This window comes from Castor canadensis, chromosome 2, assembly GCF_047511655.1.
Source record: "Castor canadensis chromosome 2, mCasCan1.hap1v2, whole genome shotgun sequence".
Taxonomy (NCBI): domain Eukaryota; kingdom Metazoa; phylum Chordata; class Mammalia; order Rodentia; family Castoridae; genus Castor; species Castor canadensis.
In genome coordinates this window covers 68,529,170-68,556,749 of record NC_133387.1, presented here as the reverse complement: position 1 = coordinate 68,556,749, position 27,580 = coordinate 68,529,170, and the positions used below count along the sequence as shown (strand labels likewise).

Genomic DNA, 27,580 nt, shown 5'->3' with positions numbered 1-27,580 from the left:
GAACTTATATAGTCCCCTGGAAGCTGTGGCACTAGACATTTTTGTGTGTTGGATAAATTCCTTGATCTGTGTTCTGAGGGTGGGGTGCAAACACTCAAAATTTTTAAAAAGCTGAAGGGTGGGTGGAGCCTCTGGACCTATTCAGTGTACTGTTCTGGCTTCCTCTGCTAAATGTATAGTTCATGTTGGTGTTTTGATGTTTTTGCAGATTTAAAGGAGATTCTCCCACTTATGGGCTGCTACATGTAGAGAACTATTCCAGCAAAGATAAGCTATCATCCCAAGAGGAAAGAAATCACAGCTAGTTAAAGGCTTAGTAGCTGTTCAAGAATTAAGGCCATTTCTTAGTACAGCAGTGCCACCTGCCTGACCCAGCTACCAAGTGCACCATTATTTTTTCTTCTTCCTTTTCTTTCTCTCTCTCTCTCTCTCTCTCTCTTTTTTTTTTTTTTGAGGTGGACTGGGGTTTGAACTCAGGGGTTCATGCTTGCAAAACAGTTGCTCTTCTACTGCTTGAGCCTCACCCCCAGTCCATTTTGCTGTGGTTATTTTGGAGATGGGGGATCTTGTGAACTATTTGCTTGGGCTGGCCTTGAACCTTGGATCCTCCTGATCTCAGCCTCCCAAGTAGCTGTGATTACAGGTTTGAGCCACAAGTGCAAGGCTTTTTTGGAATTAGGGCCTCCCTATGCTGCGCAGGCTGACCTCTAACTCCTGGCATGCCTGCTAAAGTTCCTAATAGTTTTGTTTGTTTGTTGCAGTGCTAGGGATCAAATGCTGTACCATTTCTGCCATGCTAGGCAAATGCTCTACAACTGAGCTACAACCCCACCAAGTGCACATGTTTTTTTGAAAACCCTATAGCTATTTACCTATTGCTAAGCTAATGTTAAGACAAGATCTCTTGTGACTCTTTGACTTGATGTGCTATTTGGGGGTAGGTTAACTTGGGCTTCATGGTTAATAAGGAAAAATTCCAATGGGACATTATTAATCAAATAAATAATTTATACAAAGCTGTAGCTACTTGGCCTTATTGTCATTTTGGCTTTGCATGAAGGGATAGAAGTTACCTACCCCTGTTGGAGAAAAATTCTCTGTCACTTAACCACTTAAGCAAAGCCACTGGCTCATTGGACCTTCCATTCACAGAAGTCCCTATGAAACCTGGGTCTGCTTCACTAATGGAGGCTAAGTTGAAAGCTGATGCAGCAATTTGCTGTCAGTGCTGGCTACAGAAAACTGGGTGGATGAGGTCATTCTATTCTCATAGCTGTGACCAGTGTGCTCATTGATTAATCTTGTTATATTTTGTATATGGTAATATATATTTCTATTGACTCTTGGTGTACTGCCAGTTGTTTAACCTTCAAGTCTTCCCTTTAGAAGACTGGCAGATTAAAAACATCTGTCTTTGAGACTTCAAACTTTAAAAACTAATTGTAGCTGCCAGATCCATTTTATACTTGGTGTAGCAGCATATTCATAAATAGACTAAGCAATCATTGTATCCTGGGTTTTAGAAATGGAGACTTCTCAGTGCCTCCTGCTTCCATTTGTAAGATGAATTGCTTTTCCATCCCCCTGGCTGCAGCATTTTTTCTCCCTCTGTTTCCTTCTCCTAGCCCTAAAGGATTTTCAGAAATGTGCAAACAGTGACAGGGTTTGTTACCCTTCCCTCACTGGTTTAAACTACGCTTCATAATAAAGTTGATAGAAAGGAACCAAGCTGGACTTCTTTATTTTCTCTCAGTGGCTGCATTCTCCTCCCTGAAGCCTGCATCTTCAGTGATGCTTTCTTGGGCCTTTTACTGTGTACTGTCTTTGTGAACATCTAGTAAAGTGTATGAAGAAGAACTTATGGATGGGTATGAATTCCCTTTGTGTATGCTGTCTCTGTGGATTCTTTCTTTCTTGCTAGCACATACTCAGTCTTTACTAAAATTTCTTAATAATTTTAGCTAAATTATTCTTAGTCCAGTATTGTGCAATTCTCTAGTGTCCAATATTGAGTTTTTGCAGTACTCAAGTGCTCATGACCAATGTGTGTCCTTCAAAGAAACTGTCTTTTCTTAAAATTTGGGTTGGTTGGTTGTCCTGTAACTTCAGCTAACTGATGAGTTAAAAAAAGGTTTGTCTTTATAGATTTTTTTTTTCTTGTTCTTCTTGCTAGAGTGACAGCTATGTTCTTTCCAGCTTTCTACATTGTACAAGGAAGCAAGAATAATCCCTGGTGGGATTTTGTTTGGCATAGCATGGAATCTGCATATATGTTGGTGAACATACACATCGTTATGTTGAGTCTTCTGATATTTAAACATGGCATATCCATTTATTTAGGTTGCCTTTAAATTCAGTAATATTTTGTAGTTTTCAGTGTAGAGATCGCATACATGTATGCCAAGTTGAATGATGCTGAACTCCTAACATTTTTGATACTATTAATAAACAGCATTTGTCCTGTGTCAGGAATATACATCAGATTTTTAAAATTATTTTTCACATTTACTGAAAGTTCATTGTATTTTCTCATTTAATCTATTAACATGGCAAATTATATGAACTGATTGTTGAATGTTAAACTAACCTGGCATTTCTGAGGTAAGTGTCCTTTGGTCATGATAGATTACCCTTTCAGATACTGTATGATTCCATCTGAAATTATTTGCCTATGTATCTATGAGGGATATTGATCTGTCATTTGTTTTATTATAATGTTTTGGTCTCATTTTAGAATCTGGAGAATTCGGGTCTCATAAAATGAGTTGAAAAATATTCCTTTACCTCTAATTCTGAGAAAGTTTGTGAAGGTTAATTAGTTCCTCCTTAAGTGTTTGATGCAGTTCACTACAGAAGACATTTGAGCTAGGTTTTATGTTGGTTAATTACACACTAATCATTTTAATTATAAACAAATTATTTAACATGATAGATTCAGATTTTTCTTTATTTTTTCTGTCTGTTTTGGTAATATGTATCTTTTAAATAATTTTTTCATATTAGTTAAGTTGCCAAACTTATTGGCATCAATTTAAGTATTAAGTATTTCTTCATTATGTTGTAATGTCTGTAGAATCTGTACTGGTGACTTCACTTTCATTACTAATATTGGCAGTTTGTCTCTTCTTTCTTTTTGTCTGTTTTATTGATTTCTACTCTTTTTCTATTTCCATCTTCTACTTTGGTGAAATTTTCTTTCACCTATTTTAATCTTTTTTTCCTAATATGTCTAAGTCCTATAAATTTGAATAAATTTTATTTATATCTTAATTTAGTATGTTTTCTGATTTCCTTAGGCCTTTTTTTTTTTTTGTCCATGCATTGTTTAAAAGTGTGTTTTCTGGGCTGGCAGAGTGGCTGAAGTGGTAGAGTGCCTCCCTAGCAAGCATGAGGCCCTGAGTTCAAACCCCATTACTGCCCCCCCAAAAAATTGTATTTTCCAATTTTCAAATATTTGATAATTTTCACAAAAATTCTTTTTTGCTATTGATTTCTAATTACATTATGGCCAGAGAGCATACTCTGAGTATTTTCAGTTTTTTAAATAATTGCTTAGGTTTATTTATTTTACTTTTAAATGTTTTTATTAGTATGCAATAGTTGTACAGGGTTTCAGCTGTGACATTTCCATATATGCATGCAGTGTACACTGGTTTGGTTCATCCCCTCCATCATTCTCTCTCTTCCCCTTATCCTTCTTAAAATGACTTCAGCAGGTTTCAGTGTTCAGTGTTCCATATTCATACATACATATAAATATATATCTTCCTTTACCCTCTTGATTTTCCCTCCCCCTCCCACTAGTGCCCTCCCTTTAACATGACCTGTTTTACATTCCTGTCCTTCATTGTTTTAGTGTCTGCTTATTGTTCGGTGGAGGGTTTGCCTTGATATTTTACCTGTAAATATATTGTACTGCAATCAGCCATAAAGAAGAATGAAATTTTTGCTTTATGATATTATCAATTGACCTTTTTAATTTTTATAGAGCATATGTCCAACAATCAGAGAAAACACATTATTTTCAAAAGTACACAGAATATGCACCAAAACAGACCATACTCTTCTGAGCCTTTAATAAGCCTAAACAACCCTTATACACTGTTGGTGAGAATGTAAATTACTATAGCCACTGTGCAAAACAATATGGAGGTTCCTCAAAAAACTAAAATTGAACAACCTGACTTATATTCCTTTGGATATGTACCCAGAGTGGTATTGCTGGATCATATGATTGTTCATAAAATCTTTTCTAGCATTACTGATTTTCTGTATATTGTCTATTAGCTTTTTACTGAAGTTATGTTTTTTCTGAAAGGGGAGTTGTGAAATCCCCAACTATAATTGTGAATTTGTGGGTTTCTCCGTTCAGCTTTTCCAGTTTTTGTCTCCTATATTTTATTGGGTGCATGGTGATTTAGAGTTGTTATAAAATACATGTCTATATCCCTAATAATAATCCTTGTCTGATATCATTGTAACTATTCTGTGTTTCTCCCATATGGTTTGCATCATGTATATTTTTTAAGCCTTTTAGCTTACCTGTGTCTTCCTTTTCCTTATTTTTTCTTCCTTTCTACCTTCTTTTAGATTAATTTTTATTTTTTCACTTTATATTTTCTGTTGACTTACTAACTATATCATTTAGTTTTCTTATTTTGGTGGTTATTTAAAATTTTATAACATATTTAAATAACTATCAGCTACTTCCTAGTAATCATAGCGTGTACAATTTTAGAACCTTACTACAGTGTTATTTCCATTGGCCTGGTCCATCTTTTTTATTTTATTTTTTTACATATGTTATATTAACTTCATAATACATTGCTGTTATTTTTACTTTAAGTAGTCAATAATATTTTGAACAAATCCTCAACATTTAAAATTCTATATGAGATAAAAAATTTATCTCATTTTTATAATTTCTGGCACTTTTCCTTTCTATTTGTACAGCAGAGATTTGTCTTGGTATTATTTTCTGTCAGAAGAATTTACTATGACATTTTTGTAGCAAAGAATTGTCAGAAAATTCTTTCTACTTTTGTTGTTAAACGTATATTTCTTGGGTCTTTTTTTTTTAAATTTCACTTGATATAAAGCTTTATGTTGACTGTTTTGGTTTTTTTTCCTTTAAAAAATGTTTTGTTTTATTCAGGCTTGTGTAGTTTCTAAAAAGACGTCTGATCATTCTTCTTTGTTCCTTAGCTATATAATGTGACTTTTTTGTCTGGCTCACTTTGAGAGTTCTTTTTTATTTCGTTGTTTTTATAGTTTCATTGTAATGTGCCTTATTGTGATTTCTATGTGCATATTTATTGTGATTTCTATGTGCATATTATCCTTGTTTAGAGGTAGGGTTTACTGATATTTTTGGATCTATATTTTTGTTGTGGTTGTTACTGCTGTTGCTATTGTTATTTGTTCTTTTTGAGTCAAATCTTTAAAAATTCCATCTTTTGTCTCCTTCTTGTACTATCCTGACCTGTTTCTTAAACTCAGTATTCTCTCACATGTCATTGAGGCTTTATTTGTTTTTTGGGGGGATGTGGGGGGAGTGCTTTAGTTTGTGTAGTTTTACTTGCAATGGTTCCAAGTTCATCAGTTTCTTTTTTTTTTTTTTTTTTTGTAATTATGATAAATCTTCCTAGGGATTATTCAGGTTAAATACTGTTTCTCAGCTCTGGTTTACTTGATCTTTTTTTTTGGCTGGCGGGGGAGGGGAGGGTTATAATTTCTTCATACTCATTTTTTTCTTTAAATCTCTGAACATAGTTATAAAAGGTATTTTAATTTCTTTCTCTCCTTATTGTATCATCCTTTTGCATCTTAGTATTATCATTTTTGGTTGGTATTGGTCTCACTGTGTTTGAGCACTGTGAATGAATTTTTATGTTCCTTTATTAAATACTGTACTTTGTTCTGTTAGTAACTTGTGGATCAGCTTAATCCTTTTATGCTTGTCTTTAAGCTATATTAGACAACTTTAGGATAACCTTTATTAGGACTGGCTTAGCCTGCATATTAATGAATCTCCTTTTTAGAGTCTTACTGAATGTCCCTCTGTTCAGTGGCCATTTTGGCTTTCAAAGCTGGAATATTTTGGAGTATTCTGTGGGTTCAAGAGTTGCCTAGTTTTTTGCTGGCTTTCTACTCGTGGTTCTTTGCATGGCCTTTCTGAGTCTTACTATATGTATTTATAACTTCATATTCCTTTGACTGCTTAAGAGGCCCTATATAGAAATTATGAAACTATTTCTCTGCACAATTTTTTTCTGCAAAAGCCTCCGGTAGAATTTTCTGAAAGTTTCTCTGCTTAGATTTCTCTTTTTCTATTACTCTGGCCATAGAATTCCAGTCACCTTAGCCTTCCTTAACTCATATTAATCTCTTCAGCATGTTGAACCCATTGTGCTCTGTTGGGATTTCCCTTTATATGGTAGGGGAAGAAGTATATTTAGCAGAAAGCCAGGATAATAATAAAGCTCACTTCATCCCTTTTTTGGGATCACATTCCTGCACTGCTTGTTGTCTAGTATCTGAAAACAGTAGTTTCATAAATTTTGTTCAGTTTTCTAGTTTCTAGGATAAGTCCTATGCCAAGTACTCTGTTAGGTTAGAAGCAAAAGCTCCAAGTCTGTTTCTAAAACTTAATTGTCATGGAGCTTCTTTTAGCAAATAATTGTGAGCTACCTCATGGCATTTTATATTGTCCTAAAGCTATGTCTGAAAGTTACTAAATCTGTAATTATTTGCCTTATTTCTTATGTTGGAGTGTAATAATAAGTCAGCTAATCTGTATCATGTGATTCAGATGCTTGTTTTTAATGTATTTTTCCTAAGGCTGATGGAGTGGTTCCAGTGGTAAAGTGTCTGCCTAGCAAGCATGAGGCTCTTAGTTCAAACCCCAGTAGCACCAAAAAAAAAAAAAAAAGAAAAAAGAAAAGAAAAAGTCTGCCCTGGACAATTTTCTTTCATAAATATTTTTACCTTTTTTTTTCCTATGTGGAGGAAGAGATGACATGGCTGGAGAAAAGATCTTATAGCTGTACAGATTAGTGCCTTTTCAAGTGTGTTCCTTGTAATCTCTAGTCACTTTTACCTTCCTCACAGTTGACAGTATATAGACCAGGGGTTAGCAAACTTTTCTATAAAGGGCCATGTATTGTCTGTATCTCATTCTCCTTTGTTTTCTTTTTTGAGCCCTGGAGGGCTCCATTTGGTCTACAGGTCTTGGTTTGGTAACCCTTAATGTAGACCACCTCATTTTCTTTAAGAAATCTTTCAGCCGGGCACTGGTGGCTCACACTTGTAATCCTAGCTACTCAGGAGTCAGAGATCAGAAGGATCAGTTTGAAGCCAGCCCGGGCAAATAGCTTGTCATAACCTATCTCAAAAAAGTCCAACACAAAAAAGGGCTGGTGGAGTGGCTTAAGGTGTAGGCCAGGAGTTCAAACCCCAGCACTGCAAAAAAAAAAAAAAAAAAAAAAAAAAGAAAAAAGAAATTTTTTCCCTCTCTCATTCTTATTAGAGAATTTTATTTCTTACTTCATTGGGAAAATAAGGATTGAATTTTGTCAACTTCTTGCTTCCTATGTATTCACGTGAAGTTATATTTTGTCTTTAGTTATTTGTCCATCTTTCATTCCTATGTCAAGCAAAGATGTTGGCATATCCTTTCATTTAAGCCTAAACCTACCTACTCTTTTCTTCTCTTCCAAGATCATTCACTTTGTCCCATTTTGCCCTTTTATGTATTATCTTCCTTGACTCTTCCAACTATATCAACATGTACATAGAGTTCTTACTATTCCTGCTTTTAAGTTTTCTACTTATGCCATTTCAAGCTGTTGATTTTCAAATAAAAGCAAAACAACAACCGTTGTTTTGTATGGAGTATTTTTAGTTGAGTTTAATTTGTAAATGGAAAAAATTTAACTGTAATAATGTACATGGATGCAAGATATTTTATGATGAATATTTCTGCACCAATTTTTACCATTTTTTCTTTTTCGTAAATTAATGGTCCCCCCACTCCACTGACAGCATGTAAAACTAATGAATTAAAGCTTTGCAAACAAAAATGTTCTATGGTGGGTAGGAAGACAGCTCTCTAAAACGCAAACCATCAAGAACAGAATTTTTTTCCTTTTAATTTTAGGAATCAGAGTAGATTTAGGCACATTGTGTGGCAGGCCATCACCTCACAAACCTGCCAAAGTATGTCCTTTCCGAGCTTCAACACAGCTGTTCTCCTAGCTGTTCTCTCTCCCTCCTGTCTTTGGTAAGTGTTTGTATTGGTGTTTTGGTTTATGTTGGGGAAGAAAAAATGAAAACAAAAACAAAAGAATCTTTTCCTCATTTTTCTAATGATATTATGAGCTTAGAAAAAGTATCAAGTGAGTCAAGTAGCAGAGACATCTTAAGGATCATTCTTATACTAAGAAACGTGAAAGGCATTGGTCTTTTAAATATAGATGAATCCATTTTTATAAAAAACTTTAAAGAATAGGTTACTTGTAGAATAAAGACACATGAAAAAACTACATGTTCTTACAACAATTTGTTCTATTCTTTTTTCCCTGTAACACAGTTATTCCTCCCCCGCTCCCCACACAACAGATTTGTAATGTAATAATAGAATCATGGTGCAGCCTGTAACTCCCAGAGGTAAAACACACAGTACTAAATTTCCATCTGTAGATTTTACTTTTCATATTTCATGTCACTTTCTCAGAATTAAATTCAAATTTGAAATCATTTTAAGCTTTCAAGGACTGTGTTTATGATAGATGTCCTCTTAAGTGGTTCCATCATATACTAGTTGCTTATATTCAGTATTTAGATTATTTTGTTAGGTCAGTTGGTCTTTGATGATTCCTTTTTAACCATATATACCATAAGTTGACAGTTGCTTTGTGTCTTGAATTTTAATTGTTTGCATTTGTCTTATTTGATTAGTTTTGAATAATAACTCTTGAATTTTTCTTCTCCTTTTTTGATGAACTTGCGATAGCATCATTAATGAATGTCTGAGTAATTTTCTAAAATAGTTTTGAATCAGACATTTTACATGTGATTAGAATTAACTAGTTTAGATATTTAAATATGAATTAGATATGTAAGTATAGATCATAATTATTCAGAAATGAAAGATGTGAATGATCTGGAAGAATTGGTAATACAATAATTTAATATTTTAAAATGCATGGTTAACAGTACACTTGGGTTTCAGAGTATTTAGCTCAAAATAAAGAAAATTTGTTGATATATTGTAATAGCTGTGCTAGTCTGTTGTATCGCAGATGAACTCTTATACTAATAGAATCAAAATTTGTGACATATTGTTCTTTTTTTTCTCCCCCATCGTACTGGAGTTTGAACTCAGGGCCTCATGCTTGCTAAGCAGGCACTCTACTACTTGAGCCACTCAGCCAGCCCTTGTCCTCTTTTTGAACATGTGATATAGTGAAGTATTTCAGAAAAGTTAAAAATATAGTTGTTTCATTGAGCTTTAGGAAGAAGACCAAACCAAAAAAAAAAAAGCGTTATCACATTGGCTTGTATTATCTGGGGAAATTATCCAGTGAAAACATTAGGTTATTTAACGTTTGTGGTTTTGACTATTTCTTGCTTATCTTGGAAGTTCCCTGATTTGTAGTGATTTATTTGCTGAGGCAAGAGTATGAAACACATGTTGGTGTCATTAATTTTTAGGAAGGGACACTGTAAGAGCCTAATCCTGCCTTCCAGTCTCTCTTAGTCCTTTATATTCTTTATATTCTCATTATTTATACTGTGTGTAATAACTCTTAAGAGGCATATTTCGAAACTGGGAAATCTTGAGGCTTCTATCATTTATATTTATTGAGCATATTATATATAACTAAGATATTTTACTCTTGTGTTTTCACCTGTAATTTGCAATCACTTTTTTGTGAAGATGTGACTATCATTCAGAGCATTATTTTAAGTAATACCAAGATCACCATAGGAATGTCTAATTGCTTGGTAAGATATTTAACAAATATTTAGTGACTTTTATGTGTCATAAAGGGTGTAAGGTACTAGGGAAAGTGATAAATAATGAGTTTGTAGTTAGAGCATTAGACAAATACATCAGGATGGTATAGAATGAGTACAGTACTAAGGGTTAAATATCAGGTGCTATCAAATGACATAAGAAGGATACAAAATCTGGAGGAATTTGTTTAGTGAAGGTGTTCCAAAAAAAGTAGATAAGCTAGAATATGACATAGATTCAGGTATTAGGCAAATCAAGGACATAGATGCTGGTCCAGATTAGCAAAAGTCAAGAAATTATAGGCAGAAAAGATAAGGGAGGAAGGGCAGGGAAGTGTTGAGAGAGATAGGGCCAGATAGAAAGTGGCTATGTTAGCCAAACTAGAGAATTTTAAGTTACACAGGAGAGTAGTGAATGACTCCACTAAAGAGACTAATTATCAGACTTGCATTTTAGAAAGAGTATTCTGACAGCATTGTTAAAAGGGTTGGGAAATTGGATGCATAATTAGAAATAGGGAAGCTCAGTGTGCTAGGCAATAAAAATTAAGGGAGTAGTATTTAGGATAGAAGAAAGTAGTCGAATTCATTTTAAGGAGATATAGAAACAGTGAGGTCTGGTGAGAGAAGTGGGGTTGACTTGGCAAATTAAGTGAATGATAGGATCTCTCATCAAGTTACAGCTCTTAGGAGCAATGGTTTTATGAGGAATGATTGTAAATACACTTTGGCAGGCGAGAATTCTACCACTGAACCACCAATGCTACCCGTAAATATACTTTGGGACACGATAAATTTGAGGTGTTTATTGATGCTCAAGTGTAGAGATCTGCTAGGACCACTAATGATGATTTGAAGTCTAGAAGAAAGAAAGAAGCAGAAGATATACAAAATTGAGAGCCAAATAAACATGACAACTCAATATGAAAAAGTATGGAGGTGTATTCCCCAAAGGAAGTGAAAGAAAGTAGGACTGGACCCTGAGCAGTCCAATATGGAAGGGTTGAGCATAGGAAGAGAAGAAATACAAAGGTAACTGAGAGGCAATGGCAGGGATGTGGGATGGAATATGATAGAAGCTAAGAAAAGATGGTAGTCAAACACCATGTTTCTTAAGAAAATTTTTTTTGATGGTACTGTGGTTTGAACTCAGGGCCTCGTGCTTGCTTGACATGTGCTTTATCTCTTGAGCCATGACCCCAGTCTTTTTTCTTTCTTTCTTTTTTTTTAGTTTGTTTTTCAGATAGTTTCTTGAACTCTTGCCCTGTCTCCCAAATAGCTGGGATTATAGGCATGAATCACTGTGCCTGCCTTGTTTGTTGAGATTGGGCTCACTAACTTTTTGCCTGGGCTGGCCTGGAACTGCTATCCTCTTATCTCTGTCTTCCAAGTTAGCTGGAAGGGCTGATGGAATGGATCAAGTGGTAGAGTGCCTGCCTAGCAAGCCTAGCAAACATGAGGCTCAGAGTTCAAACACCAGCACCACAAAAAAAAAAAAAAAAAAAAAAAAAACCAAGTTAGCTGGAAGATATGTGAAGCTGTGTACAACGATGCTCAGCTAGTACAGTGTTCTTGTTTACTGTACAAGAACTTGGCTGTTTTTTCCCTTCCCATTAGCACTCTGAAGGAAGTGAGACCATATTATCTCACTCCATCCCTTTTTGCAAAGTTTCTGTTGAGAAGTTTGTTGCCAGGTGTATTGGGATTCCCTTACAGGTTATTTACTTTTTTACCCCTATTGTGTTGTGCTGTGTTTATATGAGCTTTTTTGACCAGTAGTATTTGTTTTATGAAATTCAGTGCACTGCACTGTTTAACAATTGTTATCTTCTCTTGATAGAATGTTCCCTTTACCTATATGAAGTGACTTTCTTTGTCTTAATTTTGGTTTGAAGTCTGTTTTGTCAGATAAAAGTATAGGTACTCCTGGTTGCTTCCAGGCTCCATTTGCTTGGAAAATCCTTTTCAGTCCTTTCATTCCAAGCAAGTGTTTTTCTTTGTCAATGAGATGTGTTTCTGTAGGCAACAAATGTTCAGGTCTTGATTCTTAATTCAGTCTCTAGTCTTTTGATGAGAGAATAGAGACCATTATCATTCAGCTTTATTATTGAAAGGTGTGTAGTAGTTCCTGCCATTTTGCTGTTTTTGTAATGTTTACTTCTTTCCTAATCCTCATTTGCTAATTACTCATCTACTGGATTCATTTTTTCCTGTGTTTTCTTGGTTGCACTTACCTCCCTCTTCTGTGTCTAGGATTCCTTTAAGTATCTTCTGCAGTGTTGGTTTAGTGGTCATGAATTTCTTTAGCTTTTGTTTATTGGGGAAGACTTTTTATTTTTCAACTATGAAGGATAGCTTTGCTGGATATAGTAATCTAGATTGACAGTTATTTTCTTTCAAGGCTTGGAAGATATCCTTCCATCAGCTTATTGCTTTCAGAGTTTGTATTGAGAACTCTGCCTTTTATGTGAATTGCTGTTTTTCTCTTGCAGCTTTCAATATTCTTTGTTCTGCTAGTGTTTTATCTATGATATGTTTTGGAGAGGTTCTTTTTTGATCTTATCTGTTTGATGTTGTAAAAATCTCCTCCACCTGGATAGCCCTCTCTTTCTCAATATTGGGGAAATTTTTTGCTATTATTTTATTGGATACATTATTTATGCCTTTAGTATCCACCTCTTCCCTTTCTTTTAAACTTGATTCATAGCTTCTGTCTTTTAATGATGTCCCAAAGGTTTTTATTTGGGTTATTGAGCTTTTCACTTTCAAAATTTCAATTTGATTTTTTTTTTCAGGATTTCAGTATCTTTAGTACTCTTTCATATCCTGTATTGTCTTCCTTATTTCATTTAGCTGTTTATTTGAATTCTCTTTGAATTCATTCAGATATTTATACATGTCTTCTTTAATTTCATTGATCATCCTTATCATCTATCTTTTGATTTCATTGTTTGAGATTTCATTCATGTCACTCCCACTCAATTCCTTTATTGTGGAATTGTTGACTTTTAGAGAAACATGTTGCTTTTTTTTTTCATATAAATTGTGTTTCTATGTTGAGATTCGTGCATCTGAGGCCTAGTTTTTAGTTGGAGGTTTTAGCCTCTTGTGTCCTTCAGTTGAAGTATTCAGAATGTTTAGACCAAACCAAATAGTGGCTGTGTTGTGATATATTTTCTTGCCACTAAACTGGGGTTGTGGCTCAGTGGCAAAACATTTGCCCACTGAAACAAGCCCCCACTCCACCCAAGAAGGAAATTGTTACAGTTGGTAAATACACCTAGTATGAGAATACAGTGATCACTAAGAACGATTACTGCTACTGCTCCAGTATCTCCAGAGGTGGCACAAAGATGATACTTTGTGAACTAGGAAAATGTTAGTTAATAAGAGTCATTATGGAAGGAAGATAAAAGGGAAAATACTAATGAAAAGTACAAAATATATAGTGTAATTAGAATGGAAGGAGAGACAGCTGAATAGAAGAGGGTAGTGAGATAGAAGCAGGAGATAGAAAATATCCAGCTAAAGTTAAAATGAGAAAGAAAGGAAAAAGAGAAGGAAAACAGAAGTGATCTGGCAATCTGACAACCTGGTAAAAATAATGGCAACGAAGGATTGTAGATTGGGGAATAGAGAGACAAGAAAACTAACAGACAAATACTCTAATTGTGAACGAACAGAAAGAAAGTAAAATAGGAAGATATCAATAGGAGAGGGAGGGAGAATATATGGTCAAAATGGAATATAAAAAGGGGGTGTTGTGGCTCACAGATGATGACTGCAAAAATAAAGGAAGAGAGAAAAGGAAAGAGACAACATAAATACCCAAAATAAGAAAAACAAAAAAACCACAAAAAGACAAAAGATAGTAATTATTTTCTTTGTTATTGAGAAGAAAGGTGTCTATCTTTCCTTTCTAGAGCAGTTTTTGTTTGTTTGTTTTTGATTTTTTTTTAAGTCCGGTAAGGCCAGTAGGGACCATCTAGTTTGGAGATTTAGATCAGTAGGAGAGTGGTCACTTGAAGTTCTGAGCTGGGTCCTCAGTACAGAAAAGTGGACTTAAAGTTCTGTTTTAAAGTTCCTGTGCTGGCTCCCAGGAACTGGGCTCCCAACCTCCAGACATCAGACACTCTGCATTTGACATGTGGCATCCTCCACATTTCCCAGATCCCTGCGAACTCACAGGCTGTTCTGGGCTCTGGGTTTGTTGCCTATCTGTGATCATGCCAATTAGGGTTGTGCTGAGATTTGCACATGACATCCATGGCTAATGGCAGGACTGTGTGGAAGAGCTGGCTAGTCTAGCCTGGGGATTCGCACTCATCAGGCTTCCTCTCAGCTGCCTTCATACTCTGTGCTTGGTCAGCATCCTATGGCACCTGCCATTCTACACCTACTGACAACCTCTGACATGTTCAGGAGATGCTGGTATGAACAAATCTACTGTGCTACCAGCCCTGATTTCCTTAGCTCTTCTGTAGGAACTTTTGTGTGAGAATCTTTCAGGAGAGATGGAACCACATCACTGAGCTTTTTAAAAAATATATCTGTTTTTAATTTATCACCTTGCATATCACATATCTCTATTTCTTTGGGGTCTGTTACTAGCATGTGATTTTGTTAGTTTGGTGAAATCATAATTCCCTGTTTTTTTTTTTTTAATGTTGTGCTGGGTGGGGATACATTGTGGCATTTATAAAGGTTCTTACAATATTTTCAAATATATCATACTTAAATTTACCCCCTCCACCATTCTCCTTTATCCCCTCATTTGAGAAATAGTTTCAATAGTATCTTTTCTCCCTTTTCATTCATGAATACACAGTCTTTGTGCCATATTCACCCTCTTAACACCCTTTCCCCACCTCCCCTCTCCTCCCACTTGTATCAGTGTCCCCTTCCCCTTAGGAAGGGTCTGTTCCTCCCTCCTGTTCTCTGATTTCACAAAAGAAAGGGAAGAAAAATGACATTTTGCTTGTTTAAGATAGCTGTACATGAAGTTTCCTTGTGGCACTTCAATGTATTATAGACTGATTTGCTTCATTTTCTCTTATTTTTCTTTTTTCTACTTTAGTCCCTTTATGATGATTGTTTGAACCAGTTCAAAAATTCTGTATTCATTCTTGTATGGAGTACATCAGCCGTATTCACCTTAACTTTCTTCTTTTACCCTCCCCCTCTGGTGTGTGATCTCCCCTTGGTCTGTCCTATTTTTCATAATATTTCTGCATTTGTATAAGGTCTATCGGCTTTTTGCTTTCTGAACCTGGCTAATTTCACTTCAGATGGTGTCGTTCTGTTCCATCTATTTACCTACAAACGACAAAAGTTCATTCTTTGTGGCTGAATAGAATTCCATTGTATATAAATACCAGATTTTCTTAATGCATTCATCAGTAGTGGGGTATCTTAGCTGTTTCCATAGCTTAGCTATTGTGAATAAAACTGCAGTAAATGTGGGTGTGCAGGTGCCTTTGTTGTAACCTGACTTACATTCCTTTGGGTATATCCCTAAGAGTGCAATTGCTGGATCATATGGCAGTTCTATTTTTAGTTTTTTTGAGGAGACTCCGTGCTGTGAAAGACATGGATCTAGTTTTAGTTTTCTGCATGCAGATATCCAGTTTTCTCAGCAACATTTGTTGAAGAGGCTGTCTTTCCTCCATTGTATGTTTTTGGTGCCTTTGTCAAAAATCTGGTGGGCATAGCTGTGTGGATCTGTATCTGGGTCTTCTATTCTGTTCCACTGATCCTAATATCTGCTTTTGTGCCAGTACCATGTTGTTTTTTTCCCTATGCCTCTCTAGTATAGTTTGAAGTCTTTATAGTCATACCTCCAGCATTGCTCTTTTTGCTCAGTATTGTCTTGGCTATTCGTGATCTTTTGTCCTTCCAAATAAACTTTAGAGTTTATTTTTCAGTCTCTGTGGTGAATGTCATTGGAATTTTGATGGGGATAGCATTGAACACATAGATTGTTTTTGGTAATATAGCCATTTTTACTATGTTGATTCTACCAATCCATGAGCACAGGAGATCTTTCTATCTGCTGTAGTTTTCAATTTCTTTCTTCAATGGTTTATAGTTTTCCTTCCAGAGGTCTTTTACAGCCTTTGTTAAGTTTATTCATAGGTATTTTAATTTTTTTGAGGCTATTATAAATGGAATTGTTTTCCTGTATTCTTTCTCAATCTGTTCATTGTTGGTGTATAAAAAGGCTACTGATTTTTGTTAGTTTATTTTGTATCCTGCTACTTTGCTGAAGCTGTTTATGGTGTCTAGGAGTTTTTGGTGGAGTTTTTTGGTCTTTAAGGAGAACATTATGTCATCTGCGATTAGGGAAAGTTTGACTACTTCCTTTCCAATTTGTATTCCTTTCATTTCTTTTATCCGTCTTAGTGCTTGGGCTAGGAATTCTAATACTGTGTTGAATAGGAGTGGAGAAAGTGGATACCCTGTCTCCTTCCTGACTTTAGAGGAAACGTTTTCAATTTTTCCCATTTAGTATGATATTGGCGTTAGGCTTCTCACATATGGCCTTTGTTATGTTGAGGTACATTCCATCTATTCCCAGTTTCATCAGATCTTTTATCATGAAGGGATGTTGAATTTTATCAAAGGCTTTTTGTGCATCTATTGATGATCATGTGGTTTTTGTCTTTGCTTCTCTTAATATACTGTATTACATTTACTGTATTACATTTGCATATGCTAAAACATTCTTGCATCCCTGGGATGAAATCAACTTGATCATGGTATGTGATCTTTTTGATATGCTGTTCAACTCAGTTTGCCAATATTTTATTGAGCATTTTTACATCTATGTTTATTAAAGAGATCGGCCTGTAATTCTCTTTTCTGTTGTTGTCTCCTTATCCGGTTTTGGGATGAGTATAATGCTGGCTTCATAGAGTGAGTTTGGCAGTGTTCCCTTTCTATTTTCGTGGAAAAGTTTGAGGAATGTTGGTATTAGTTCTTCTTTAAAAGTCTGATAAAGTTCAGTAGTGAATCTTTCTGGCCCTGGACTTTTTTTGGGGGGAGACTCTTTATTGACGTTTCAATTTCCTGGAGTGTTATAAATCTGTTTAGGTGATTAATATCCTCTTGGTTCAATTTTGAATGGTCATATGTATCTAGAAATGTGTCCATTTCTTCTAGATTCTGGTTACTCTACAATGAGTGGATCATTGAAGAAATATGGGAAGATATCAAAAAATTCCTAGCAGTTAATGAGCAGGAAAACACAACCTAGCAGAACCTGTGGGACACAGCAAAGGCCGTCCTAAGGGGAAAGTTTATAGCCATGAGTGCATATATTAAAAACACAGAAAGATCTCAAATAAATGACCTAATGCTGCATCTCAAACTCCTAGAAAAACAAGAACAAGCTAAACCCAAAACTAGCAGAAGGAGAGAAATAATAAAAATAAAAGGGCCAAAATCAACAAAATAGCGACCAAAAAACCAACCAACCAAGCAAACAAAAAAACAAAGAATCAAAGAAACAAAATGCTGGTTCTTTGAAAATATAAATAAGATCGACAAGCCCCTGGCAAATCTGACTAAAATGAGGAGGGAAAATACCCAAATTAATAAAATTAGAAATGAGAAAGGGGAGATTCCAAGGAAATCCAGGGAATCATCAGGGACTTTGAAAATCTGTATTCAAATAGATTGGAAAATCTAGACGAAATGAACAAATTTTTAGATACATATGACCATCCAAAACTGAATAAAGAGGATATTAATCACCTAAACAGATCTATAACACTCAATGAAATCGAAGCAGCAATGAAGAGTCTCCCCCCACCCCCCAAAAAAGCTCTAGGACCCGACGGATTCACTTCTACCAGACCTTTAAAGAAAAATTAAAACCAATACTCTATCTTTTCCATGAAATAGAAGGGGAAAGAACACTGCTAAACTCATTCTACAAAGCCAGTAGCAAAAATCTGTGCATTCTGTGGGTTGTCTTTTCACTTGGATGATGGTGTCCTCTGATGTATGTTTTTAATTTTAATGAAACACAATTTATTATTTTTCTTTTGTCACTTATCCTTTTGCTGTTATATCTAGGACCATGAGCCAATCTCCAGAAGATGGAAAATTAAAAGAAATGAATTCGGCCCTAGATCTACCAAAAGGAAACTGCACTTCTGCCACCTAGACTATAGTCCTTTAAAACTAAATTCAAATTTCTAACCTCCAAAATTACTAAAGAATAAATTTTTTGCCTCCTGGTACTTACCACAGGCTGTGTTTTTGCATTCACTGTATAGAAAAAGGAGGCAAAGTAAATCTACCCCATATACACCTCAGACTAGGCCCTGTGCCTGGTCTGAATTGTGAATGATGAGACATGGGATAAGGAAGAAGAAAAAAAAAAAGAATAAATTCTTACTTTAAGCCACCAAATTTGTAATTTGTTTACTGCTATCAGAGTAAACTAACATACCTAATGTAGCCTAAGTATTTTTAAACATAGCAAAAGTTCATAAAAATGAGATAAATGAAAAATCTGCATAGTCAAATATTTGTATATCCTTTTCTCAATAATTGACAGAGATTAAAAAATCAGTAAGGATGTCTATAGGGAGTTATAACACAAATGTAACAAAATTTTTATAAGGTTATGAGTGAAAGAGTGTTCAATTTACTATTCTTACAACATTTCTCCAGTACATCATTGATGTACAAAGAATATATAAAAGATACATATTTTATCTGGAATATCATCAAACTTGATCATCTTACTATTTGCTGCACTGATTTTTTTTAATGAAGGTCTCCAAACATGTCTTTTTTTTTTTTTGTAACCATTTTATTATTAAAAGGTCATAAAGAAAAGAGAGAATGTTACTCTACTGTATTATTGGGTTTCAATAATTATATTATTTTGCCAATCTTATTTTGTGAATGCTCCAACATATTTGCTTGTTTTGTTGGATTATTTTAAAGAAAGTATCAGACATCACCATACTCGTTAAATCTTAACTACATGAAGAATTATCAAAGAGAAAATGTCAAGTGAAAAGACCACACTGTGCTATAAAAATAACCACTTTAAAGTAAACTGAAGTTAAAACAAGGAGTTCAGACAAAACACTGATGGGTTAAAATAAAATTCAGGCTGATAAAATGTATCAGGCTGAAAAAATTTTTTAGCAATTCAAGAGTAACTGGTACACTTAAAAAAAAAAGGGGTTATAAGCCAGGCTGAGGTGGCTCATGACTAAATCCCAGCTACTCAGGAAGCAGGGATCAGGAGGATCACAGTTCAAAGCCAGCCTGGTAAACAGTTCGCAAGATCCTATCTCAAAAAAAACCTATCAATAAAAGGGTTGGTGGAGTGGCTCAAGGTGCAGGGCCTGAGTTCAAATCCAAGTACTACAAAAAAAGTTTATAAAACGGAACCACCTAATCCTTTTAAGGATATAATCTTAGGATACCAAGATAAGAACATGACATGAGTATAGCCCAAAAGGCAAGTACAATAATACTTAAGCTCAAAGGCAACAGTTTCAGTGTTAGCATCTTATTTAGCCTAGGAATATTATTAATAAATTATCAAACTGGTCTTGTAATAAAAACTGTCCCTCCACAAAAATAAATATCCCTTTCTACTTAGATAATTCAAATTATGAAGAAAAATGGAGATTTCTAAGTCATGTTCATAGCACATACACTCTGCTATGTACTTTAAAAATATATATAAGGATGACATTTGTTTTCATTTTTGAGGTGGGGTCTCACTGTGTTGCCCAGGCTGGTGTCAAACTCATGGGGGTAGTGTTGTGGCTCAATGGCAGAGTACTTGCCTAAGAATGATGAAGCCCTGGGTTTGATTCTCAGCAACACACACACACACACAGATGTGTCATTTTTTGCAGTAAAAATTCTTTTAAAAAAAATGGTGAAAGAAAGCAGTTTGGTGTTAGAAAATAGGCACATTGGTAATACTCTCTTTATTAGCAACAAAACATTCTCTAAGATCCATTCAGTAACTCAATAAAGGTTGCCAGCACAGACCTATGTAAAACTGAAGTAGATGGATGCTCTCTGTCTAGGAAAGCTACAAGAAGATGAGTTAGCATCTTGGCAGTCTCCAGTTCCCTGTGGTAAGTCCTTTCTTGAGGGGGGATGAGAGGGAGGGGGTGGAGTAGTAAGGGAGGGGGTGGGGGCAGGGGGGAGAAATGAACCAAGCCTTGTATACACATATGAATAATAAAAGAAAAATGAAAAAAAAAAAAAGAACAGCACTGTTTCCTGGTTTGAATCCAGGAACCTGGATGGGCAGGTCTGCCATGTGGGTGCTGGTTTGTATTCCATATGTTTTGGGCTTCTCTGGATTTACAGGGTCCTAACTGAATCCTAAGGCTCCAAAAGAGAGAAATTTTGTTTTGGATGGGTACAGAATTTGTATTATTTTAGGGATATGAGTGACCACCCTCCTATTCTGCCATCTTGCTGGTCAGAGTATTTGTGTTTTCCAAGTTAACTTATTTTAATAAATAAATCACTGGTTAATAGAATTGAAAGTGTTTTCGTGACATGAATAACTTTGAGCAGTGGGAGAGATTTTTGAGCATTAGTCATTAAAATTTAGCACATATGGTCTGATTAAATGCCAGAAGAAATACAAGTAATATGCTGTGAAAATTAGCAGAAGACAGATAAATTATTTACACTTGGGAGATTAGAAAGGATATTATGTGTAGCTAGCATTTGAATTGAGTATTGGAAGATATGGTTTTTGGGAGACCTTTGGATTTTGAGAAGACGGGAGTATTTGGAGTTAGAAGGACATAATAGTTGGTATTCTGGTTTGACTAAAATGTAAGAACTAGATTAATGGTGAAATATATTGAGATGAATGCATACCTTTATTTCTGCTTCCTCCTTAAAGTTAACTAAAATGATGGTAAAGGACTAAAATGGGATAAAACTATGAAGATAATGCAAGAAGAGATGACAAAAATTAACATGTTTTGGAATACGGAAAGCAGCTAGATATTGCTTAATTGATTTATTAAAATGGCTTAGTTGATAAGTATAGAAAATAGAAACATACTTGGACAGGGAAAAATCCAAGAAGATTGCTTTAAGGTATCTGCTTTAGTTTCTCTGTGTTAAGGGCAACAAATGCTAGCTAGTTTTTTAGGTGTCTTACCTATCCTCATCTCTCCCTTGTGTGCTCTCGCTTTTATCATGTGCTCATAGTCCAATCCCCTTGTTGTGTTTGCCCTTGATCTAATGTCCACATATGAGGGAGAACATACAATTTTTGGTTTTTTGAGCCAGGCTAACCTCGCTCAGAATGATGTTCTCCAATTCCATCCATTTACCAGCGAATGATAACATTTCGTTCTTCTTCATGGCTGCATAAAATTCCATTGTGTATAGGTACCACATTTTCTTAATCCATTCGTCAGTGGTGGGGCATCTTGGCTGTTTCCATAACTTGGCTATTGTGAATAGTGCCGCAATAAACATGGGTGTGCAGGTGCCTCTGGAGTAACAGTCTTTTGGGTATATCTCCAAGAGTGGTATTGCTAGATCAAATGGTAGATCGATGTCCAGTTTTTTAAGTAGCCTCCAAATTTTTTTCCGGAGTGGTTGTACTAGTCTACATTCCCACCAACAGTGTAAGAGGGTTCCTTTTTCCCCACATCCTCGCCAACACCTGTTGGTGGTGGTGTTGCTGATGATGGCTATTCTAACGGGTGAGGTGGAATCTTAGCGTGGTTTTAATTTGCATTTCCTTTATTGCTAGAGATGGTGAGCATTTTTTCATGTGTTTTCTGGCCATTTGAATTTCTTCTTTTGAGAAAGTTCTGTTTAGTTCACATGCCCATTTCTTTATTGGTTCATTAGTTTTGGGAGAATTTAGTTTTTTAAGTTCCCTGTACATTCTGGTTATCAGTCCTTTGTCTGATGTATAGTTGGCAAATATTTTCTCCCACTCTGTGGGTGTTCTCTTCAGTTTAGAGACCATTTCTTTTGATGAACAGAAGCTTTTTAGTTTTATGAGGTCCCATTTATCTATGCTATCTCTTAGTTGCTGTGCTGCTGGGGTTTCATTGAGAAAGTTCTTACCTGTACCTACTAACTCCAGAGTATTTCCTACTCTTTCTTGTATCAACTTAAGAGTTTGGGGTCTGATATTAAGATCCTTGATCCATTTTGAGTTAATCTTGGTATAGGGTGATATACATGGATCTAGTTTCAGTTTTTTGCAGACTGCTAACCAGTTTTCCCAGCAGTTTTTGTTGAAGAGGCTGCTATTTCTCCATCGTATATTTTTAGCTCCTTTGTCAAAGATAAGTTGCTTATAGTTGTGTGGCTTCATATCTGGATCTTCTATTCTGTTCCACTGGTCTTCATGTCTGTTTTTGTGCCAGTACCATGCTGTTTTTATTGTTATTGCTTTGTAATATAGTTTGAAGTCAGGTATTGTGATACCTCCTGCATAGTTCTTTTGACTGAGTATTGCCTTGGCTATTCGTGGCCTCTTGTGTTTCCATATAAATTTAACAGTAGATTTTTCAATCTCCTTAATGAATGACATTGGAATTTTGATGGGAATTGTATTAAACATGTAGATTACTTTGGGGAGTATCGACATTTTTACTATGTTGATTCTACCAATCCATGAGTATGGGAGATCTCTCCACTTTCTATATTCTTCCTCAATCTGTTTCTTCAGAAGTGTATAGTTTTCCTTGTAGAGGTCTTTCACATATTTTGTTAGGTTTACACCTAGGTATTTGATTTTGTTTGAGGCTATTGTAAATGGAATTGTTTTCATATATTCTTTTTCAGTTTGTTCATTATTAGTGTATAGAAATGCTAATGATTTTTCTATGTTGATTTTATATCCTGTTACCTTGCTATAGCTAGTGATGATGTCTAGAAGCTTCTGAGTAGAGTTTTTTGGGTCTTTAAGGTATAGGATCATGTCGTCTGCAAATAGGGATATTTTGACAGTTTCTTTACCTATTTGTATTCCTTTTATTCCTTCTTCTTGCCTAATTGCTCTGGCTAGGAATTCCAGTACTATGTTGAATAGGAGTGGAGATAGTGAGCATCCTTGTCTGGTTCCTGATTTTAGAGGGAATGGTTTTAATTTTTCTCCGTTAAGTATAATGCTGGCTGTAGGTTTGTCATATATAGCTTTTATAATGTTGAGGAACTTTCCTTCTATTCCTAGTTTTCTTAGAGCTTTTATCATGAAATGATGTTGGATCTTATCAAAGGCTTTTTCTCCATCTATTGAGATGATCAAGTGGTTTTTGTCTTTGCTTCTGTTAATGTGGTTTATTACGTTTATTGATTTTCGTATGTTGAACCACCCCTGCATCCCTGGGATGAAGCCTACTTGGTCGTGGTGAATAATCTTTTTGATGTGTTGCTGAATTCGGTTTGCCATTATTTTGTTGAGGATTTTTGCATCAATGTTCATTAAGGAGATTGGCCTATAGTTCTCCTTTTTGGAGGTGTCTTTGCCTGGTTTTGGGATAAGTGTAATACTGGCTTCATAAAAGGTGTTTGGCAGTTTTCCTTCCCTTTCTATTTCGTGGAACAGTTTAAGGAGGGTTGGTATCAGTTCTTCTTTAAAGGTCTGATAGAATTCAGCAGAGAATCCATCAGGTCCTGGACTTTTCTTTTTGGGGAGACTCTTGATTGCTGCTTCAATTTCATTTTGTGTTATAGTTCTATTCAGGTGATTAATTTCCTCTTCGTTCAGTTTTGGATGATCATATGTATCTAGAAATCTGTCCATTTCTTTAAGATTTTCAAATTTATTTGAATATAGGTTCTCAAAGTAGTCTCTGATGATTTCCTCGACTTCCATGGTGTTTGTTGTTATCTCCCCTTTTGCATTCCTAATTCTACTAATTTGGGTTTTTTCTCTCCTCATTTTAGTCAGGTTTGCCAGGGGTCTATCGATCTTGTTTATTTTTTCAAAGAACCAACTTTTTGTTTCATTAATTCTTTGTATGGTTTTTTGGTTTCTATTTCGTTGATTTCAGCTCTTATTTTTATTATTTCTCTCCTTCTATTTGTTTTGGGATTTGCTTGTTCTTGTTTTTCTAGGAGTTTGAGATGTATCATTAGGTCATTGATTTGGGATCTTTCAATCTTTTTAATATATGCACTCATGGCTATAAACTTTCCTCTCAAGACTGCCTTAGCTGTGTCCCATAGGTTCCGGTAGGTTGTGTTTTCATTTTCATTGACCTCCAGGAACTTTTTAATTTCCTCTTTTATTGCTTCGATGATCCACTCTTCATTAAGTAATGAGTTATTTAGTTTCCAGCTGTTTGCATGTTTTTTGTCTTTACTTTTGTGGTTGAGTTCTACTTTTACTGCATTGTGGTCAGATAGTATGCACGGTATTATTTCTATTTTCTTATATTTGCTGAGGCTTGCTTTGTGCCCTAGGATATGATCTATTTTGGAGAAGGTTCCATGGGCTGCTGAGAAGAATGTATATTGTGTAGAGGTTGGATGAAATGTTCTGTAGACATCTACTAGGTCCACTTGATCTATTGCATATTTTAGATCTTGGATTTCTTTATTGATTTTTTGTTTGGATGACCTATCTATTGATGATAATGGAGTGTTAAAGTCTCCCACAACCACTGTGTTGGCGTTTATATATGCTTTTAGGTCTTTCAGGGTATGTTTGATGAAATTGGGTGCGTTGACATTGGGTATGTACAGATTGATGATTATTACTTCCTTTTGGTCTATTTCCCCTTTTATTAGTATGGAATGTCCTTCTTTATCTCGTTTGATCAATGTAGGTTTGAAGTCTACTTTGTCAGAGATAAGTATTGCTACTCCTGCTTGTTTTCATGGGGCCATTGGCTTGGTAAATCTTCTTCCAGCCTTTCATCCTAAGCATATGCTTATTTCTGTCAGTGAGGTGAGTCTTCTGTAAGCAACAAATTGTTGGATCTTCTTTTTTAATCCATTTTGTCAAACAGTGTCTTTTGATGGGTGAATTAAGTCCATTAACATTAAGTGTTAGTACTGATAGGTATGTGGTGATTCCTGCCATTTAGTTATCTTAGTTGTTTGAAGGTTTGATTGTGTGTACCTAACTTGATGTTACTCTCTACTGTCTTGCTTTTTCTTATCCTGTGGTTTGGTGCTGCCTGCCTTTTCATGGTTAAGTTGGGTGTCACTTTCTGTGTGCAGGATCCCTTGCAGAATCTTTTGTAATGGTGGCTTTGTGGTCACATATTATTTTAGTTTCTGCTTATCATGGAAGACTTTTATTGCTCCATCTATTTTGAATGATAGCTTTGCTGGGTAGAGTATCCTGGGGTTGAAGTTATTTTCATTCAGTGCCCGGAAGATCTCACCCCACGCCCTTCTTGCTTTTAATGTTTCAGTTGAGAAGTCTGCTGTGATTTTGATGGGTTTACCTTTGTATGTTACTTGTTTTTTCTCTCTTACAGCCTTCAATATTCTTTCCTTAGTTTCTGAACTTGTTGTTTTAATGATGATATGTCGTGGAGTAGTTCTATTTTGATCTGGACTGTTTGGTGTCCTGGAGGCCTCTTGCATCTGTATGGGAATATCTTTCTCTGGATTTGGGAAATTTTCCGTTATTATTTTGTTGAATATATTACGCATTCCCTTCGCTTGCACCTCTTCTCCTTCTTCGATGCCCATGATTCTCAAGTTTGGTCTTTTGATGGAGTCAGTGAGTTCTTGCATTTTCTTTTCACAGGTCTTGAGTTGTTTAATTAATAGTTCTTCGGTTTTTCCTTTAATTACCATTTCATCTTCAAGTTCTGAGATTCTGTCTTCTGTTTGTTCTATTCAGCTGGATTGGCCTTCCGTTTTGTTTTGCAGTTCTGTTTCGTTCTTTTTTCTGAGGTTTTCCATATCCTGGCAGTTTTCTTCTTTATTGTCTATTTTCGTCCTGAGTTCATTTGTCCATTTATTCATTGTGTTCTCTCTTTCACTTTGGTGTTTATACAGTGCTTCTATGGTCTCCTTTATTTCTTCTTTTGCTTTTTCAAATTCTCTATTTTTATTGTCTTGGAATTTCTTGAGTGTCTCCTGTACATTTTCGTTGACCCTATCCAGTATCATCTCTATAAAATTCTCATTGAGTACTTGTAGTATGTCTTCTTTTAAATTATTCTTGTGGGCTTCATTGGGTCCTTTGGCATAGTTTATCTTCATTTTGTTGGAGTCTGGCTCTGAGTTTCTGTTCTCTTCATTCCCCTCTGGTTCCTGTACTAATTTTTTGCTGTGGGGAAACTGGTTTCCCTGTTTTTTCTGTCTTCCCGTCATTGTTCTTGGTGTTGTTACTGTCCCTGTACTGTGTGTAATTAAGTATTTTCTAGCTTGTAATAATAAGAATGGTAATATTTAGAATGGAAGAGTGAGCTGAGATGGAAAGCAAGAAGTTAAAGAAAAGGGGAAAACAAATATACAGACAAGAGGGAGAAAGCAGAACAAGGTATCAGACAAGAGAGTTTCAAAGGTATAAACAGGGAGTGTTAGTGTACTAATCGACAGTAAGCTGAACAGACATTAGAGAGACAGAGAGAGGATTGAAAATCAAAGATAAAAAAAGTAAAAAATAAGTAAATGAAAGTAATATCTATATATAAAAATGAATTAAAATAAAATGGAAAATAGAAAATTAAAAAAAAAAAAACAAAAAACTTCCAAGTTTATATGCAATGCAGTTTCAGTCTTAATAATTTGGGTGTCTGTCTCTATCTCCAGTCCTGGAGTTGGTGCCTCAGATGTTCTGTTGTTGTCTCATCAAAGGGTATGCATAAAGTAGAACAAAACTACACACTCACACCCACCAAGTGTCCCCAGTTGAAATGCAATACAGTTTCAGTAAGTTTTTCGGCTTGTAGGTGTAATTCGGTTGTTCTCTCATCAAATGTAGGGAGAAAAAGAAAAAAAAGCGTCTGGAGGCAGTTCTGAGAGTGGTATCTGCAACTGTGGCTTGCCTGCCTGCTGCTCTCAGCCTGTAGCTGGCGGCGTTATTTATGCAGATCTCTGGGGTGAGCTTAGCATTCACCTGGTCCCACAGGCTTTGTTTGCTCAGAGTTCTCCTGTGCGGCAGCCTCTGCTACAGGCTTTCCCCTTTCCAAGCACTGGGAAAGGCGACACTGCCCCGCGTTGTCAGGCCTGCGTGTTTATTTACAGTTCATGTGGGAGGTGGGTCTTCCCCCCTCTCCTCTGAAGTTTTCCTCCCACTGCCACTTTCAGCAGCTTTCCTGCTCTTGCTTACTGGGCGGTGCTGCTGCTCCTGCCAGCTGCCATGTTTGTTTACAGTTCACCTGGGAAGTGGGTCTTCCCTCCTCTCACAAGCTTCCCCGCTCCTGGTTGCTGGGCTGCTGGGCGTGCGCCCCGCTCCTGCCAGAGGCTCTCCGGCCCACCTGGCTTGTTTATTTACAGTCCCCGGAAGGATTCCCTTCCCCCAATCTTCAGCGCTCAGGGTGCCCCACCCTCTTTCCAGCATGTCTTAATTGTTCTTATTGCTTATTATTCAGTTTCTCTTTTTTTCCCA

At 35.8% G+C, this 27,580-nt stretch overlaps 1 protein-coding gene and 1 non-coding gene across 9 annotated transcripts in view; both read left to right on the top strand.

The window, feature by feature from the left end:
* Cog5 (component of oligomeric golgi complex 5) overlaps nucleotides 1–27,580 on the top strand; it is a 330,870-nt gene that overhangs the window by 110,733 nt on the left and 192,557 nt on the right. For 5 of the 8 annotated variants that reach the window (XR_012445204.1, XM_074064981.1, XM_074064977.1 and 2 more), the window contains exon 7: nucleotides 20,091–20,141. The exons of the other annotated variants lie outside the window; for them this stretch is intronic. Coding sequence is in view for 4 of the 5 variants with exons in the window: in XM_074064981.1 (XP_073921082.1) it covers nucleotides 20,091–20,141 (51 nt within the window). In the remaining variant the exon portion in view is untranslated. The remainder of the gene's footprint in view (nucleotides 1–20,090; nucleotides 20,142–27,580) is intronic. 8 annotated transcript variants of the gene reach the window in all.
* On the top strand, nucleotides 18,255–18,386 carry LOC141421128 (small nucleolar RNA SNORA51). Its single transcript, XR_012445802.1, has one exon. It is a non-coding gene; the product is annotated as a small nucleolar RNA SNORA51 (small nucleolar RNA).